This window comes from Rhinocladiella mackenziei (assembly GCF_000835555.1).
Source record: "Rhinocladiella mackenziei CBS 650.93 unplaced genomic scaffold supercont1.1, whole genome shotgun sequence".
Lineage (NCBI taxonomy): Eukaryota > Fungi > Ascomycota > Eurotiomycetes > Chaetothyriales > Herpotrichiellaceae > Rhinocladiella > Rhinocladiella mackenziei.
In genome coordinates, this window is record NW_013550604.1 from 590,169 (window position 1) to 609,794 (window position 19,626).

At 50.6% G+C, this 19,626-nt stretch overlaps 4 protein-coding genes across 4 annotated transcripts; 1 reads left to right on the forward strand and 3 right to left on the reverse strand.

Moving 5' to 3' along the window:
- Positions 1-3,140: 3,140 nt before the first annotated feature.
- Positions 3,141-4,979, forward strand: Z518_00211 (uncharacterized protein; the record flags this gene model as incomplete). The annotated part of the gene is made up of 2 exons (XM_013420815.1): positions 3,141-3,558; positions 3,610-4,979. 2 exons carry the CDS (start codon positions 3,141-3,143, stop codon positions 4,977-4,979), a joined length of 1,788 nt encoding a protein of 595 aa, XP_013276269.1.
- A 4,409-nt stretch (positions 4,980-9,388) lies between these two features.
- On the reverse strand, positions 9,389-11,610 carry Z518_00212 (uncharacterized protein; the record flags this gene model as incomplete). The annotated part of the gene is made up of 2 exons (XM_013420816.1): positions 9,389-11,345; positions 11,477-11,610. The coding sequence occupies 2 exons, from the start codon at positions 11,608-11,610 to the stop codon at positions 9,389-9,391; spliced, it is 2,091 nt and encodes a 696-aa protein (XP_013276270.1).
- A 384-nt stretch (positions 11,611-11,994) lies between these two features.
- Positions 11,995-12,858, reverse strand: Z518_00213 (uncharacterized protein; the record flags this gene model as incomplete). Its single annotated transcript, XM_013420817.1, has 2 exons — positions 11,995-12,605; positions 12,660-12,858. The coding sequence occupies 2 exons, from the start codon at positions 12,856-12,858 to the stop codon at positions 11,995-11,997; spliced, it is 810 nt and encodes a 269-aa protein (XP_013276271.1).
- A 2,596-nt stretch (positions 12,859-15,454) lies between these two features.
- On the reverse strand, positions 15,455-15,810 carry Z518_00214 (uncharacterized protein; the record flags this gene model as incomplete). Its single annotated transcript, XM_013420818.1, has 3 exons — positions 15,455-15,558; positions 15,624-15,684; positions 15,745-15,810. 3 exons carry the CDS (start codon positions 15,808-15,810, stop codon positions 15,455-15,457), a joined length of 231 nt encoding a protein of 76 aa, XP_013276272.1.
- Between the last annotated feature and the right edge of the window lie 3,816 nt (positions 15,811-19,626).

Genomic DNA, 19,626 nt, shown 5'->3' on the forward strand with positions numbered 1-19,626 from the left:
AGCGTTTTCCGGTGAGAAGTCTCTAAGCGAGACAGCTGCGCGGCGTTCGGCGGCATATTGCACAACGGGTTAATAGATACTTTCCTCTTTTCGGAATTGAGGGGTTATAGGAGTGCGGAAGGTGCTGGGTGGGCTAGCGCAAGGAATCGAACGGCACTTCTGTAAGCCCAAAAATGCCGTCACCAAAACAAGTGGCTCTTCTGGGTTTTCGTTCTCATGCACAAAATTCGGTTTCAGGCCCGGCCGGTTCCAGGTACAGACCAGTGAATCCCTAAAGGAAGGACTGGGGAAGGTTGTTGGCGCATTAGTTGGCTTGTACAATTGAATTGGTGCTGCCGGGCTGGAAATCTGGAAATCAACTTGAAAAAAAAAGCCGGGGAGCCCATCGTGCACGGGCCCTACGGCTTTGAATTCCCTCCCCCTTGTCTCTTTGCTCGACGTTGTGGCAAAGGGAGCCATCTCACTGGCTTCCCCATCAAAACTGTCCAAAATGTCCGTCGATCTTTTCCCCACAGTGTCATCATGTCCGAAACCCTCCTTCGTCGGTTCTTTTGGGAGGGGGGCTGGCCTCGGGTTCCGTAGTAGGGCGCTCTGACATCGGTTTAGCGTGCCCTGGGACCTTTCATGGCACCTCTCTGGCGTGTCTCGTCTATCGGTGGTGCCTGTCTTCCTGGTCCTCTGGGTCCTCTACGAACCTTTGGTTTGCCCCTTGCAATCTATCGTGCATCCCATAGCCATGTTTCTGGAGCCGGCCCGTCAACCACGTTTGAAAGCTTGCTGGGAAACTTGCACGGTGAAAAACCTCTGACGCTGTCAATCGTCAAACCCAAACCATTCAGGTTTTTCTCATCGGCGATGCGGCTTCACCCTCATATGGGCTCTCAACGGCCGCAGTGAATCGAAAAGGATGGGACGGATGGGTGCAGCATCAAGGTCGTAGCGCACAATCTCTGACAGATGAATGTTGCACGAGAGGGAATCCTAGATGGGCCAGGTGAGAGGGGCACGTGTGTAACGAACCACCCCTTGTCTTCGACTCAACCCGATGTGAATCAAGTCTTGAGCAGAACGAAATTTCCTCATGCTTAGAATGGTTTATTAACATCGAAATAATTTCAAGAGGAAACGATATTCTTGATCAGGTGAGCCGACCAGCCCTGTTGTTCGGCCACCTCAGGCAAGAGTAGCGCAGTCTGCCGTTACTTGACCAAGAATTTGATTGCAGACAGACCGTTCTTATGCTTGTCAAGGCTCACTTGGGCTTGACGAATATTCCCATCGAGTTTCTTTTTGTCCTTATTCCAAATTCCTGCCACGCGACCTTCCTTGCTCTCACTCTCTCTTCACTCATCATGGTGGAATTTTTTTTTTTTTTTTTTTTTTCGGGTGTGTGTCTTTTTGTCTGCCGCACTCTCCATGATTGAACACCCCCAACTTTTCAACGTTTTGCAGTGGTCTTTTTGGGCCACTGCGTCGGATAGGAATGAGACAGGACTAGCTTTGAAGCGGTTCTGTGATAACAGCAGTAGGCTGGCATTAGTGCCGCAGGATAGTTTTTCGCCGGACCGGTTAGCTTGTCGCTCGATACACCTACAGAGACGGGGGCGAGGGCCGGGGGAGTCGGATGGTGGATGGCCTCCCTCTCCAAACCGAGGGAGCGTGCACCTATTAGTCCGGTCCAAATCTCCAAAAGGATCTCAGATAGACATTGCGGCAGGTGGTAGCGAGTACGAAGGGTGGCCCAGCCAGAAAGCACCTAAACCTGTAGAAGATAGGCAGCAAAGTCAAACTATCCCTTTGCCGGAACCACCGACTACTGCGGCGCCTATGAGCCGGACCCATGCCCATTATGCCCTTTTGTACGACGCTTGCCGCCAGAAAGTTTAGCGGCACCGGGATACGATGAGCAGATGGGAATGGTGGCGTGCGGTCCAAGTGGTGTGTGCTTTGCGAGCCCTCGGGTAGGGAGTACAAGGATGGTTCATCAGTGTGAGGGAAGGGGAGAAGCCCTGCCAGCCAGCCCGCAGAGCAGAGGACGGCAGGCATTCAGGTTAACCTTGCTTGGTGCTGGTGCTGGTGCTGGACTGATACCCGCTCGTCCCCAATGCCTTTTCAGTATGCACTGTATTAGTCCATCTTTTGCTCGTTCGGTTGAATTCTTCGGTCATCCAATTCTCCTCCTTCAACACCCCATCCCTTTCCATTCTTTCCCTCACCAGCTAACTGTTCCATACTTGTTGCCACCCTCAACACTCAGGGCATTGCGCCGTGGATGTGTTCAAGTCCTGGAGTTCTCTTCAATCAGTCGTCTTCTCGTCTCTCCCTCCTCCCCTCACTGTAAGGACAGACGCTCTGGCCGCTTCGATATTGGTATCTCCGCTGCAGATCGTTCTCTCTACGAGCAACAAAGAAACTCGTTCCAACACTTCGGTTCCTCCAACGACTGATCGTCCTTCTACCGCACACCTCCCGAAATATCATAACATTACCCACACAACGAGCTCTGTCTCTTCCAATTCAATCGATTGACAAACTCTAGTTGGGAAAGTTCAGGAATCATCAGTGGTTGACCCAAGTATTCCAACCATTGTACACCCGCGCAGGAGGAGCCAAAGAAAGACATCGATGATCGTGATTGATTCCCGAAGAAATCCAGCTCTCCCATTACTGTTCAACGCATCCTCTCATCCACTGGTCGCGTAACAAACCCAATCCACAAGGTCGGAAGAGTGTTCGGCCAAGTCATAGCATACCGAGACTTGAGTCAACTTTGTTTGAGCAAGCCGCCTATTTTGTCGAAGAGTTCTTTGGTGAAACTGGAAACTGGCCTCGAGTTGTAGCGGAGAAGCAATAGTGGATGCTTAGCAGAGGTTAGTCTTTTCCCCGTCCTCGGATTCCATCTTGATTCAGCTGAGGTGTCGGCTACGGTGGCTTTCGACACCCAAAGAAATCCGTGAGCTACCAAAAGGCAGAGAGTGCCTTGTGACGGGAGAACCGCAGGCACCAGTGGCCCGCAGAACACTGGGGTGTTCACGTTGCCATCGCGGTTGGGAATATTTAGGTTGACCCATCCGCCGCTACGCCGGTATTCTCTTTGTGCATGCTTCTGTTCTCCTTTTCAAGGTTTCTCGCGATTCATCATGTCCCAAGTCCCATCTGTTTCCGATCCCTCGCTAACCGACGGTATGGATAGCCCTCAACAGTCACGTCAGCCTTCCACTTCATCTACGGTCCTCGACCCAGAGCCAGATCAGAGTCTCCCCTCCCTGAGGGAGGTTGTAGGGCCCGAGTATCACGCTGAACGGCCCTTACTGCCTCAACCAGGCCCGACTCCCGCTATCCCCCAACTTTTCATCCCAGGCGTCTCGGCCGTATACCTCGACCCCCCTCCCACCGGAACATACCATATTGGCGGCATCAAACACAACATGGTGCAACCACCCAACGAAACCAAGAGTGAATTCTCCCGATTCACCATCGACGGCAGACGTATCACATATAGTCTAGAGGTGGTGCAGCAACCCGAGAAGGCTCGAGCATGCGGCTCCGGTCCCAGATGTGAGTGGTTGATTTTTCCCTCTTTTCGAACGCCCACTAAAGCAAAAACAGCATCGGCCGACCGCAGACCAGTTGATCCCCCTCCAGTTGTCGAGCTCAGAGTATTTTCCAACGAGACCGATGTCACCATGATTTATGATGCCACCTTTATGCTATATGCGAGCTTGGAAGTGGCACGGCCAATCGCCTCGGGCAAGATGCATACCCCTCCGGCAATTCCAGTGTTGACTGGTGTTGCCGTGGCCAGCGCCGCGTATCTTGACCGGCCCGAACGAGCTGCCTACTTCATCTTTCCAGACCTATCGGTCCGGCACGAAGGTTGGTATCGACTCAAATTCTCCCTCTTCGAAGGGGTCAAGCATGAAATGGATGCGGACCATGGAAAACCATTCACCGTTCCTCCCCCATCGAGCGAGAAGTTCACCCCACCTGTTCGTCACGAAAGCATGTCCAATCGCTTGGAAGTTCAATCGGTTCCGTTCCAGGTTTACAGTGCCAAGAAATTCCCAGGCCTGAACACCAGCACGGCACTGAGCAAGCTGGTCGCCGATCAGGGTTGCCGAGTTCGCATCCGGCGGGATATCAGGCAGAGAAAGAGAGCGAAGAAGGCCGGTGCTGATGCCGATGATGATCACAACAGTTCATACCACGGCACTCCCCAAGCCACATACCGGGCACTGGAGCATTCACGGTCGGCCAGTCGAAATAGCCTCGGCAGTCAATACGAAGCCGAAACCGCGAGAAGAGCATCAATCGAAAGTATCTATGGCCGACCTGCGATCCCAAGTCGCCAATCGTCCATTGCAAGCATGCCTCTCGCGAGTCCTTCGTTACCCAGTTTGACTCCAACCTCTTCAATGCCACCGCCCCCGGCATTCAATCCACCCCCACCTCCAGCCCCTCGACATATCCTCGACAGTCCTGTTGGCCCGGCACCCACCATGCGTGCTCCTCCTGCTCCCGCTTCCAGGTCCTACCAATCCACCACGCCCACGCCCACGCCCAGCGGCACTCAGCCTCCTCACATGAGGCCCATCACGCCCGACAATGATAACAACCTCATTCTCCCGCCCCTGCACTTCCCCATCAGCACGAGTAATGTGTCATACGACCAGAATACCCGACAGTGGAATTTACCAGAGTCGTCTTCCACCAAACGGTCATACAGTCCGCAAACCTATGACCATGGTGCCGCTCTGAAAGCAGGAGCACGACCAATGGCGCCCGTTCTTGCCCCCACCCCTCCGGCCCGTCATTACCCACCGTCCGGTGCCAATGATTACATTGAACCAGACACCAGAACTCGTGAGATTCGAGAAGAGGAAGACGATGATCTAATGGACGGGGAATTGGTATACACTCGTGCCGATGGCACGAAAGGCAATAAAATTGCTCGAATTCTGAACCCCTACGTTCGTTGAGAGTGTAATCAAGGGCGAACCTATGACCACGTCTCGACGACTACCCCTCCCTGGCTTTCTTTTCTCCACTGCAATCTGTTTTCGAGTGGTCAATCCGGTGTGCTCTTGGGGATCGTGCTTGGATATTGCATTGGGACATACAGAACCTTGAAAATGGCGTCTTAACTACCTTTCTTTCAACTGGCTTTGACAGAAGATGATGGTGAAACGTAGACCTGTATGACGTTCCTGGGTGGGGGGGTTCATTGACCCTCCCTAAGGATCTCTGGGTCATTTTTCACGATGACTTTTCGAATGTATCTTGGGTGAATCATTACAGCAGCGGAGGCGAAACGGTGCGAGCGATCAGTCGGGAACGTGGAGCCAACCGACGAATCGAATAACAGAAATGACAAGTGGACAAATCTGGGTTTTGGTAGGGGAAAGACAGATTTGGTTGAAACGGAAGGAGATGGAGAAGGAGAAGGATACTGAGCTACGCAGTTGATTCTTTATCTTCTATGCACAAGCTAGGGTTTTTGGGTTTGGGGGTCAAAAAGGGCGATCAAATAAATTGTTATGGGAGGATGGATGGGTTCTCCCGGCAAAATCGGGAGGGCCACAAGGAACAAAGCCCTGGTCGATTGTTCGTTCACATCGAACCACACCGATGACTCGATTGGACAGGGAAATGGAAAACAAAATCCATGGTGACTCTGAGTGCACAAATCAAGTCTGAGTCCTGGTCAGGTTCCCACCGCGTTTTGTCGGGGTTGAGCTTTCAGAACTGTACGAGAACCAGGTGCTCTACGGTATATTATACCTTGCTGGAGTAGTGCGTCGTATACTAGTATACTGATGTCTCATACCTGATGGACCCGGAGTGATTCAATTTATTCGGTCTGCCCATTCTGTTTCCGTTTCTGCTTTTGCCCCTGGCATGTCGTATAAATATTGAGAAATCGGCAATGAGAGCCTTGTAGAAAAGCTTGTTCGTTCGTCTATCTTCTGCCTAAGTCGTGGACGGTCCGAGTTTGTAATATTCAGGTGAACCGAGTCGCAGTTGGCCTTTTTATAGCAAATCGTGATCCGTCGCCGTAATTTGGCATGTACAAAGAGCCTATATCGAACGAATCTTGTAGCTGAAGTGTGAGATGGCCATGAAGAGCCCTGAGAAGTGACAGCCCTTTGTTGACGCGAATCCTACCCCGATAGGTTGGCTGGTTTGTTGGCAGGTGTCAGTGATGTGACGACGCCCACTTCAAGGCATGTTCCATAACCCCAATTTAGTGTGACGGTTGAGGTTGAAGTTGAGAATTCGACTTTTGTCGCGGTTACCATCGCTGTCCGTCGAGCACGTCCGTCTTCACGTCTTCACGTCTCCACGAAAAGAAACGTGCTGGTTTCCTGGTCTCCTATTGATGAACGGGAGGCACACGAACAGCAGCAATCGTTGCGGACGTGCGTGGATTCCCACACTCAGAATAAGTCGTGGTCTGAGCTCCAAATTCTTTTTGACTCTGCCTCTCGCTCGTGTTTCTTGTATCATGTCACATCGAATAAGCAGCTGGTTTCTTATCTGCGGTGTGCTTTAGCCAGATCTTTGTTCGTCATGTCGAATTGTTCTGACAACTTGAACAGCATCTATGGGAGTGCGGACCGAGATGGTGGGGAGAGGAATGTTCAGCTCGGTCCCTCGCTTGGAATCCGAAATTTTTCGGAAGTTTGAAGACGATCATCTACGAAGACGGTGGCAGCGTGATCTAGATGCGTCAAAAAGCCAGTAAAGACGAATGACCATGGTCGATCGTTGTCCTCGTTTGTGTCCCTCGGAAATTAGGATGTGCTGGGCTTCATTTGCTTGTCACTTCTGCTCTCAAATCCTGCTGCCCGTGACAGTAGGGCGGTCGCGTCTATATCTAGGAACGTGCATCCATGACCCTGTCCCTGTCAGCGACACGAGATCAACAATATGTTGCAGGCTTACTCTCACTCGAGAATAACAGATCGGCGACCTCCTCTCCGGTGCACATTAGTCGGAAGAATATTGATGAATCCGGGCTGGATGTTGGGGCCGAACGACTCGCGTAAGGACAGGGCCGTGGACCATATTGGAGTGTCGGCGTGCATGATGAAAACGAAACAAGCGAAAGAAAGGAAGAAAAGATGCTTGAAGAACCCGGGAAATGCATGAAGAGAGATATGATTGGAGGTCAGAGCGCCGTCTCGATGCATTTGACATCGGCTTGGTAATAGAAAGAATGATGTGCAGGACGAAATGCATGGAAAGGGATCTCATCTGTGTTCAACCCACCCCAAGAAAAGCCGTAGCTCATAGCTGGTGCCACTTTGTAATCGTAAACCCAGCGCTGTTGTACAGCTCGTGATAGCTTCAGCCCGGTGTCTGCCTGCTTGTCTCTCGGCAGTTCTGTGGTTGTGTCGCAAATAATACATGCTTGTACGATGATGAAGGAAATGCCCTAATTAAACTGTAATCTTGACATCCACCGTGTACGCATCCCGATTGAACCAAGCCACATATTCGGTCCTCGGGAGAACGCAGGTTCTGTCAATTTGGGTTGGAGTCATGTTGATTCTGGCGACATGCCCAGCTTCTTCCAACTTGAAGGCGACCTGCTGGGATCTTTGGATTAAGCGAAGAAGGATATGATCCCACCAAAGAGTTACCTTTCGCAATTCGAAACCTTCTGACCTGGCCGACACAATCGTATTGCGCAGCTCTTTCAGCGCGGTGCATTTGACAGCTGAGACATTGAAGGTCAAGCTCGACTAGGGGACTTTCTAATTGGTTTGGATCATGATGTCGATGCCGATGTTGTTTGGACGTCGGCAAGTCATCTGGCGAGTGGTAACCTCTGAGACTCCTTAAGCATCGATAATCAAGTGCTCGTCGCGGATTGACAATTGAAGGAATTTTCTCGTATGCAATGAGTGTCTCACTCATTTCGTCGTGTTCTTGCTTCTTCTAATCCAAAGGATCTTCGATGGTTTTGATCTTCTTGTTCAACCCTGGCGGTGCAGCTTCAGGTGACCCATGATTCCCCTTTGTATTAGCCGTTCGGCAAAGAAGGATAGCAAGGGGTTGACGTCTCGAGTGTGAATCGGATTTTATTTGTCGCACAGCTTGGGCATGAGTTGTACAGACTCGTCACGCCATGATGCTGGGATATTGTTGAGGTGCTTGGGAGGTGAGTTAAGGTGTACACGAATCTCGTTCCATCTTACCAGGAAAGGTTGTGTAGCTTCTAATGACAAGATGTATACAGAAGAGGAATGGAGTCCCCGCAGACCTGACACGCAATATGAGGACCCTGAAGTGTTTGAGGAGGCGGGGAGGGATGACTTCGTGATCTGTTTACCGGATGCCTGGGATGGGGATGACCGGTGTAGAAGAGGAAGAAGAGACGTGTGGGATTCATCTTTCGCGGATCGGATGTGAACGTGACTAGGAACATGGCGTATCTAAGGGGTCGCATCACTCCCTCACCTAGCGATGGATGAATGTGAGCTGGTCAGAAATCTTCGCTCCGAAAGCAAAAAGCAAAATGGTGAAGTTGTTTTGGTCCTCTTCTTGGCCAGACAGTGTGGAAAAAGCGATCATGGAAATGTATACACTTCTTTTCTCCGAGTGGGAAAAACTTTGGCCTTCGGTCATCATTGTCCAGTGCATGGCATTAGAAGTTATGACTTTTCATTCATACAGCTGCCGCGCATTGATGACCAAAGAGTAATTGTCATAGAGGCTGTTGTTAACCGTAATGGACATTGGTTCATGCGTGATAAATTCTTGCATGAGAACGACTCAACGCGTGTCTGACGAATGTTTGGCCCGAGAGCATACAGCAGAAAGACAATCTCTGCATAAGGCTTACTTCGGCCAAGATGTCTTTCCAGGACATAAACGGCGAGCTCGACGACGGCTTTGGGGATTCCCTCCAGGTGAGAATAGGGAGGAGGCTCCGCTGCGGCGAATAGAATTGTTTGGTGAGTGGTCGTTTTGGGGAGAACAGAACGTTACGGCAGCACGGAGCACACCGATACGAACCGGAAAGGGCATTTGATCGTCAGTATCATTGTTGAAAAGAGAAGAGAAAAGACGAGAGGGAAGGAATCCTGAGTCGATGGAGAGAGGCGTGTCGTTGAAATATGTCAATCATACTAAACCCAATTGGGTCATTGCTGGTGTCAGCTTCATCCCATTCCTTCGAGGATGGAAACAAGAACAAATTCCACGAGTCAAAGACGTCATGGGCCGGAGGCATTCTCGCTACAGTCTTGATGCTAGATGACCGGCAGGAATTTGCGCCGAGGGACTCGGATATCAAAACGTTCAATTGAAAGCTGGTATCTGAGATGCCGACATTCATTTCATTTTCCATATTGAAATCATTGACCAGATCTGAACTCTCTCAAGCCAGCACACCGAATAGGAGCTTTGTCCTCGTCCAGTATTCAACCCCAGCTCGCCCAGCCTCCGATGGATTGGATGCAGATTCTTCGGTATCGTATCCAAGAGCGGCCTTGAGATACGCCGCGTCCAATTCATTCTCTACATACCAGCGTTGGTGCTCGGCATCGAAAATCCGTCGAGTGACGGTCTTCTTCACGACGTCAACCGCAGGCGGAGACCAGAGGTCTGTCCCGCCGATTTCGAGCATGATCTGGCACATTCGGCGTAGTGTGCTAAAGGCCTTAGGGGAAGGCATGGGTTCCGGCAACGCCGTCATGTCCCAATTCAATGATCTTTCCTTGCGCTCCTCCATTACCTCGAAAAGTCGGCGGCTCACCTCCCTCGCCACGACCTCGTGCAATTGGGGCACAATATCGGTGAGTTGTGTGAAGCTTGTCCCGTGGGGGAAGGCTTGTTGCAATGACACTGTTGAGAGTCGTATGGAGCGCAGTAACGTCACAGCCTCGCGGAAATTTGGAGCGACGTCCACCTCGTTTGAATCCACCAGTTCAGATGCTGCTCGTGTCATGCTCGTCTCGTAATTCGATATGGCCTTTTGTACGGCCTCTTGCAAGCTTTTATGGTATGAATCTGGATCTCTCGTCGAAAGCGTCTGTATCAAATCCGACGCGTCCTCTTCGTATTCTTCCTCTGGCTCTTCGATGATATCTCGCCACCGAATCTTTGCCAGGTGGTCTATCTGGGATTGAATCATGCGGGCCGATGATATCCAGGAATCCAACGCCTTGGTGGCTTTTGAAAGCGCACCGCTGAGGCCGGCGTGGTGGATTTTCACCTGCTTGATGAAATTGCCAGCACCATTGCTCAGACTAGATTGGGCTATGTCGGGATCCCATAATGATTTCTTGTTTGGTCTGTTGATACTGATTCCCTGGAGTATAGATTTGGTGATTTCCATCAATTGCGATCCTTCGCTATGGCAGATGGCACTGATTCGTTCGTTGAGGACGTGTCGAACTTGTTTTTGGATCTCGGCGCCGGCGGGGGTTGAGAAATATGAACGGAGCAGAATTGTGTACAGATCCTTTCTCAATTCGAGGATCGTGGTTATATCGTTCAGCTCTGTGAGATGATTCTTCATGGCGCCAGTAAGGGCGCCACAGGCGTCCTGCGACCAGGCCTCCAACTTCGCATTCGTTTCGTCAGCGGTCGGCCCACTCCGTTTAAAATACGGAACAAACGACTGGATCTCGGTGGGAATGAGTGGCCAAGTCCTGTCCAGGTCAAGGAGCTCGAGGTCTCTGATTGTTGGATCGACCAGAATGGGCCGTTTCTGAAGGTTGTGGATTGCTTCGGTGATGGGACGACCGGTCAAAGCCTTGAACATTTGTAGAGAAGCCAGCTGATATTGAAGAGCTTCGTAAATCATTGATGCTTGACGGGCAACGTTTAATTGACGCCGGAGCTTTTCGAGTCTAAGTTGACAAAGATGAGCGAGGGCATCCTCCGACGATACACTAGTGACCAAGCAATAAGAACATATCGAATCCAGAAGATCCGATAATGTTACAATAGGATTGACCAATTCAGCATCAACTTCTCCAAGTAACTGTCGGCGGAGTGTACTGATTCTGTTTCGCAGAAATTCACGGCCTTTGGCTAACACCTCTTGATCACTTAGAGACTTCAACAACAAACGAGACACGACGATGAGCTGAGCACATTGGAGTAAATTACGGGTTCGTAGAGAAGCGGCCGATGTCGTGCAGCACCGTTGCAGGAGTCGAAATTGCGCCAACGTGGCCTTGCCTGGAGGAGGGGGTCGATAAGAAGCATCTTGCTGGGGTGGCCGACACTCATGGGCGATGGATGAGAGACGGTCTTCTGTAGTCTTGGTTTTGGTGTCCAAAATCACAATTGCCTCCGCTGTCGCCAGGAGTTCTCGATAACTTCCACTACAGTTCGGATTGACAGTCAGCACCATCAAGATCGGTTCACGTGATCCATGTGATGAGAAGACACCGTGAATTCGTTCAAGGGGGGGTTTAAGAAACCAGAGTCACAGGTTCCAAGTGAGGAGCCATACCCAACGAGAGCCCGTAACTTTTCTTTGTCTCGTGCCGCACTGGACCGCAATTGCTTCTCGATCGTCCGGGTGGTGGGAATGCGATATTCCTCAAATGCTTGTTGCCACGTTGTGATTGTTGTTCCGGGGTCCATGTTACTTGAAATCGAGTGATAGTGATTGGATTATGATCAGTGACATCAGAGGCGACGCTCATATGGTCACTTGTCCCCCAATTCAAAAAGGGGATATGAATCCTGTCGAATTGGACTCCAATTATCTACCATGTATCAATTTGGCCGCGAGTACACGGTGTGATTCTTGGCAGGCTCATGCTCTGCCGTATAAGTCACAAGGCTACGAGGCTGAAGTCACAAGTGGAGGGACACCCTCGGTCACGGCTCAGATTTGGGGTGTCCAAATTGTCCCTCGACGCGTTGAGTCACCGCCTCGCAGATCTCACTCCTTGCACATATCGACGTGAAATGCCAAAGTCTCTTGACCCGGGGGGCGGAAACATGTGCATTTTATCCTTTCAATTACGCAGCATTGATGTACAGATTTTGAGAACTCGGATCTTCTTCTATCGTGTCGAGTATTTTCTGTAGCTCTTGCTCTTGTTCCTCCGACAAGGTTACCATTGACTCCTCATGGGGCACGTAGACGACTTCCGACTTTTCAACGCGGAGACCTAATCGCTCCTGCAGCCTCAGAGTAACCGCCATTATATCAGTCGGTGATGTTTCAACCACCAACTTGTTCTCGTCCGAAATAATATCGAGGGCACCGGCGTCAATGGCCTCGTCTAAGGCATCATCAGGCTTGATTTGGTCTTGCTCTTCAAATGTAACTATCCCTTTCTTTTCAAACAGGAACATGGTCGGAGTAATGGTCCCACCAGCTCGATTGACGATCAAGCGTATGTCAGAAAGCGTTCTTGCTTTGTTGTCGGTTTGACATTCGATGATGGCGGCGACGCCATGCGGCAACAATGCTTCGATTGTAATGGTTTCAAGTTCCTGGCCTGTGGGAGATTTGCCCTGGCCCTTCGCAATGGCATGTTCAATTGACGTCTTGGAGAGTTGGCCCTTTTTGGCGTTTGCAATCGCAATGGCAAGTTTGGAGTTGAAGGTAGGATCGGGGCCGCCAACTGCTTGCAAGTCAGACTCTGGAGGCCTGGTGGATCTGATAGGTAATATCATACACTTGGTGGCAATAATAATGTCATGGGACAACTGTGTCCTGGCCTTAGCCTTCACTTTATCATTGTTGCCCTTGTCATGCCTGATCTTGGTCCATCTGCTATGACCAGCTCGTCGACGTGAGGAGCTCGACCAGTGCCTGCATGGCGCCTGGTATCTCCGGAAGGAGAGACATGGCCTTCCGAGATGACGCGCAGACATGCAAACAAATGGGGGATATCAACGACTCAAGCTCACTGGGTGTTTGTCTTTTAAGAAAAATATCGGTTGAAGAAGTACAGCGGAGGAGCATTTGGCGTAATAGCAACTCTGGATTTACGCTCCCCCGTAGATCAATTTCCATCCTTTCCATACTAGAGACCAACATATCCATGATATAACAAGCCCAATCCGGGGCAGAAATGATCTCTGCGGGGCGGCTCTACGGGGCTGGGGGCTGCCATACTGGGGTGAAATGATCAAGCAGTTTCAAGAACCCCTTGTTTTTGCTCAACTTCTCCTCTGTGACTGGCCGGGGCTGATAAAATCTTCCCATATTGTCTAGCTACAAACCCGACTAAAGTCGCTCACGTTTCAAGCCTCGACGACATACCTTTTCGATAGTCGTGGCTACTTTACTATTTTTTCTTTCTCGCCCCTCCCAGATAAGGTCACCGCTCACAAACCTGTCCTTAACCTTGGTGGTCCAAACTACGCCAATCTCGGCGGCATCAGGTACGATCAGCGACAAAGCTGGAATGTCACGGCGTTGCCCGAGGGTAAAATTGACGCTACTCGAGATGATTGGGGACGACTACGGATTGTCTTGGCTCAGTAGCGTCATCATTCAAGATATTCCAGAAAACAACGAGACTCGTTTTATTGCCTTCGCCTTTGCAGCTGCGTTCATCCAGACCTGGATCCCGTTCGGGATTTTCCAAGAAACATTGAAGAGACCTCTCCCTGTCTTGCAGCCATGACGTGTGGAGGGGTGAATAGCGCTGCCAGGATCCGCGACTCAAACAGCAAAGGTAGGAACTGCTCGACGAGGATTAGATGCAATAATTTGTGGCTCAGTGTTGTTGAGTACTGACCTAAGCCAAGCTCTCGCCGCTCCGGATGAAATGGACTTCTGGTCATGTCAAAGCGAAATCTCTGCCTCCAACCTTTTTGTCTACGGTATCCCCTGTCTGCAACCGATGGCTTCCGCGGGGTTCCTGGCGACCTCCTAACCCAGAGACCAATTTCAGCTTCGCCAGACACCCGACCTGCTCCGGCCTGACATAGAAGCTGAACTAACATCAAATGACCTCCTAGTCTGCAATTTTGGTGGATATATCCAAGGTTTCCCTTTCCGAAGACCATATTTGCAGGTTTTCGTTGTCGGGGTCTCCTCACAGATACTCCGTTATCCTCGACTATGAAAATGAACCTTGGACGGCGCTGAGGAAGGAGTTGAGAATCAAGCGGCGTGGCCGTACCGTCTCTGCGCGATCCGTCATCCCGATCAGGGCCGCCCCAGAAGATGAATCGCATCCTGGACAGTTGTTCGCGCCGCATGGGTTTACCGCAGAGACATGGCGAAGACAGATGACTGATCTTGTTGAGGTTCAGCGCGTTGTAGCTTCGCAGCAGTGGTGCATATTCTAAGGCAGCAGACGAAAGGTTCCATATCCTATCTGAGAGAAATCGGAAGAAGATATTACAGTTGGAGCGAAGGGAGTGATTTGTGAGCACCAATGCTCCCATATGATAGAAGACATCTTTACAATACTGCCTCCAATTATCTAGCGAGGACGTGATATTTGTCGCCGACGAAACCCAAAGTAGAACGTTGATCTTCGCAGAGCCCAACCGGTCGGACATACGAACCTGAAATAGGATCTTGATTGAGTCGAATAATTTTGCCAAGTCGCCAGGATATGAAGGATGGGCAAGCTGCGTCATGCAGTATGGCTATGAAATGACAGATTGTTTTAATGTCGGATTGTCCCCGATGTTGCTGCCTCAGAATACAGTGGCATTCCCTGTGGAGAGTCTCGAAGGGCCAATAGGCAACTCCATTGGCTTTGGGAGCGCAGACAAGGCCGGGGTCCATTTGGGCAGCAAGATTTGGTCCGCTTCCCCGGCGGTGAAACAAGCGACCTCTGGCGACGAGGAATTCAAGGTTTGACGGGGCCAAGGCCATTTAGTTCGCAATGGAGATGTCCAATGTGCCCCAGAGAATGGTTTTTGGTCTCGTGTGCAACGCCGTCGTCGACCCCGTGTGGAAGGACGCTGTTAGTTTTCAAACGCCCCATTTTTGGCAGCCGACCATGATCTGAGCGTGCGTGGAAGATGTTGGGAATACTGAGCCGTTTCGAAATCGTGGCGTGAGGAGGAGATACCCATGTGGTAAACAAACAAAAAAAAGAAAGGTTCACGGCCCCAAATTGAGTTTGCCGAAGCCGGGGAACAGCTTGTTTCAAAATATCATCTTATTGTGGATGCAGCTAATCGGAGAGAAGCCTGGCGATAAGCTATTTATGAACGAGACGTTCCGATTGATGTGGATGTCCCGTGCTTGACGCCTAGTCCTCCTGATTCCTCAACCGTGCTCTGACTAAAGTAGGACTAAAAAAGCGATAGGTCAAGGAAGCAGTCCATGATTGGTTGATGTTGTTCCAAACAGGATTCGAAAGGATGGGTCCAAAGTGAAAGCTCTTCGAGCCAACATCCGGGAGACTCCTGGTCGAATGGCATGTTAGCGTAGCGAGTGTGTTTGTGTAGTCAGGATGCTTGTTTCGACGTCCCTTTGCTGAGCAGCTGGGATAATCGTCTATTTCTTGGTCACATTGCCATTTGGTGTCGTGTAGGTCGATGATCCGCTGCCATTGTTATAGTAGGTGCTACCGTTGGCATTGGAGTAGTAGTATGAGCCATCTGAAGTGCCGCCGTGGTTAGTCTTTGGCAAAGAGGATGGGAGGGGCGTGCGAGGGAATCATTACTGGAGTTCGAGTAGTGGTAAGCCGAGCCCGAGGGTTGTTGGCGAGTGTCCCAGCTATTTCCCTGGGGTATCACGTTAGTTACGAGGAGGTTCAGATCTGCTCTGAGAGAAGGCAACAATACCTGACTGTTGGTTCCGCCGTTGGTGACGGTGTAGGGGTAGTAGGAACTGCCTGAGTTGCCAGGCATCTTGAGACGGGCTTTTGGATCCTGTTGTAGGAGAAGAGAAGACTATGGAGTATGAACGGTCGGTGGGGAGAAGGAAGTAATACGGAGATTTTCCCCAGAGCAGTGGATTTATAGAGCCGCAGAGTTGGACGTGAAGTTGAGGGAGTGTCTAAACCCCTTGCGAACTTTACCGCATCCAAGAGCAGTCACGTGGTGAGCACGGAATAGCGCCTTAGTTTTACCGTGGGAGCTCCCCCTCTGCTTCAACATCATTTCATGCCGTCTTGACTCGCCATTACTAATGCTACGAAGTACGAAACCTAGAGACTTTGTGTGATAGGGCTGCAGAACCTGCTTTCCCATAATGCACATTCCCGATCTCCGCTTCTGGCTCCTGTCTGTGTTTCGTCAAGGCCGTCTCTGGAGCTTGCGGGCATTGGATCGTCTCCTCTGTCGAGTTCATGCCGGGCAATACAACTTCCCCGTGTCGTGGCCCTCGAGATTGCTTGCTCCCAAGCACCTACGGGTCTAGTTTGCACAGCCTCGGTTTGGCAGGTTGGTGGCAACATTCAAGTCCAGCAACTTTTGCATTTCTCACCGACTATGGCACATGAAAAATCAGCCTACGTCTTGAAATGGTGCTCTCAGTCCCTTTGCTCCATTTACCAGGCTGTGCTATTAACATCACTGACATTCCGCAGCCTAGACGGTTTGCACAGGCGTCAAGGGGCGACCAATCAAATTGCCCCTCAAGTCCAAAACATTGACAAACGCAAGATGATGCCTAAGGGCGTCTACTTCATTGTCGAGAAAGAATACATCGTCGCCCGGGCATCCGTGACGCTGAAAGTACTTGATCCTTTCTGCAACAGGAGGATCAACCGGCTTGATTGCGCTTGATTGCGCTTGCGCGGTTATCTTTCCGCGGATCGGTCCATGTCGTGAGCTTGCTACGCCGCTGAAGAAACATTTGACACGACATTTTACGTCTGCTGCTCCTCGGCATGGGTTATTTGGTGTTTTACAGAAACAGCGGATTCTCCTCATTCTCTCGCAAGTGGGCCCTTTCTCCATGCATCTCGTCCTGGCTTTTCGCACAGCGCCCTCTGCGCCACGTCGCCCTTTCCAATGGCACGCAAGCAGTCGTGAAGTGATTTACTCCACGGCAATATGGAGTCCTCGGTGGAGGTGTTTCATTGGAAGAAGCTGGATGAGAGGACCCCTTAATTGCTCTGCTGTGGTCCGGACACCGCCCCTCGGGTTCTGAAAGTGAATGGTCCTCTTAAGAAAATGCCGCAGCGTTGAGCAAGTGCCAGAGACTTGAAATCTGGGAGATAAAAGGAGACCGTCCGCGATTCAAAAATGACTTCTCCCATATTCAACGCATTTGTTCCGATTGACCGGTGTTACGGATTGATTGCCCGAAACTTCACCATCACGCAAAAACACGTACGCAATCATGTGGTAGGTCGGAAGGGGTAGCACAGGAATCCAATCATCACTGACGCCTTCTCCGGTAGCTACAGCAACCTCCATCAGGCGTATTCTGCCAACGACCGCCACGACCTATCTGAAGAAGCACCTTCCCCGTTCCGGGGCCAGGCGAACATGGCACAAGACCACAGTCACGAACTTGTACTTTCGTCCTTGACTGCAGATACTCCAAATCCACCACCTTTTACAGTCTTGGGTCCTAAGATTCCCGTTTGGTACTGTTGCGAGTGCAAAGCCGGTCCTATGGTCCTTTCCCTCAACACCCACTGCTCGAACTGCTATGTGAAGCGTTGCAGTCAATGCCCAATTGAAGGAGTCAAAAAATAGCTTGTGCATCCTGATCGTGGCTGGTAGACTAGCCCGCCATGAGGGCGTGCATAGCGCTGGCGTCTATGGTGAAGAAGGAGGTGGTGGGCAGTCTGTGGGATAGTATGGAGGAACTTTGTTACTGCGCCCTGGGTGCCGGTTAGAGGACTTGGAAGCTCGAGATTCTATTTTATCAATGCCTGCACGGAAATCGGGCTTTTATGATTCTGACTTTTTCTCATGTATCTTATCATACAGTTCTACGGCGTCATGGTGAAGGCAATTCCTCAAGTCCTCAAGTTCACAAAGACGATGGGTAAAGGGAGAAGGGGGGATGCACGTCATACCGTAAATCGACTTGGTCGAGTTGCATGTTTTCCTGATGTCCATCTCTTGGCCCTTTTTTTTTTTTTTTTTTTTTTAAAAAAAAGGGCACTATCCATTACCTAGCGAAAGTGAAACAAGACATGCTGCAGCCTGACATTGTCCCTCGAAAAGATAGGCTTGGGCATGCAGCAGTTCCCCCCCGGCGGTTATTTTGCCTTATCCCCACCATAGGAAGAGCAAATCAGATGGTGAGGCCATGCCGGTAGAGTGCTCTATGATAGATCCGGGCTTTGAGACGAAATTGATGGAGATCTTAGAGGAAAAATCTTCGTATTGTAGACAGGGTCGTTGCCGGGAATTGGACCGGACCATCTCTTTCCAGCATTTCAGGCTGATCAAAGGATTATTAGCTTACGAATCATTGACCGTGAGAGTTTATGTCGGGGGGAACATTTCATCAAACTGCCTGATATTTGAATGAAAATCGCCGAGGGGGCGTCGAGGAGGGACGAATGATGGCCTGAAGTTTTGCCAAGGTACTCAGACGGCGCCACCTTTGCAAAATCATCCGTGATGGTTGCCTTCAAGGCAACAACCATCGCAAGTCCCATGAGCTGAAATCCAGGGCCACGGTAGGTTTGTACAACAGAATTACGCAGAGCCTTCTTCATCCGTGGCTCAAATCTCCGGTTGGCAGAGCATTTGGCTAGCCAGGTGACTCAGATCTCCAGTTTCCCATCTAGCTGCTGGGACACTCCGTGGAAGCCGACAACAACTCTTGCAGAAGTTTTGCATTGTCAAAAGGACTATTGTACTTTTTGCACACGAAGGACCGCCCACCCTATTGCGCGCGAGAGAAGGGGGGGCTGAGCATCGACTTTGCCTACCCGTTTAGAATCTCGCTGTGGATTCCAGAATGTTTCCAGCCCCGGAGAGGGCGTTCATACTGGTCTTCTCGCGCCGGCATCAATTGGTGCCTGATGTTGGTTCCCAAGGCTGCTCTTCGCGACTAATAGCCCAATCAGATCTTCGCCGTTTATTTGCCTGGATGCCAACCCGCTGAATATAACATTCAATCTCTGATTCATGTCAAAAAAAGAATATTGTTCACCGACTTTCCCTTGTTCTACACTAACCCGGGTAATCCCCCATCGCAATTTCAGGAATGAGCGGGCGAAGCCTGCCTCGATGCCTAGTCATTTCGACGTCCCGAGCATGAAACCACAATCTGACGACTTTGTGCTGATTCTGAAACCACGCATTTGTTGACCACTCCGCCGCCTCAGTGGAGAAGCAGCCATAGGCACTAAGTTTCAAGCCACGATCGAAGGAGCCTGGGAACTAAATTCACAAAGACCAGGCTATCGTGGTCTTTGGCCGACGTTCACATCCATTCAGGGTTGACAGACCCCCTTTCTCGGTCCGGCGCCAAAATACCTCACGGTCGTTTTGTACGAATATGAAATTGCTCTCATTGATCTTTGCATGTCGCTAACATCCCTGAAGAGGTTGAACGATGACCCTTTTCAATTCCTCGTCTTCTGACTCGCCTTGCGTTCCTGTAGGTCGGGCGGCAACTATGATTTCTTCCGTAGATTTCTATCTTTGTGCAACTTGAAAACTTCCACACGAATCAGCTTCCATCACCGCGATGGACTCGCTCGGGCAGATTTTGCTGAGGCTATGGATCCCCCCGAGATTTATAAAGGG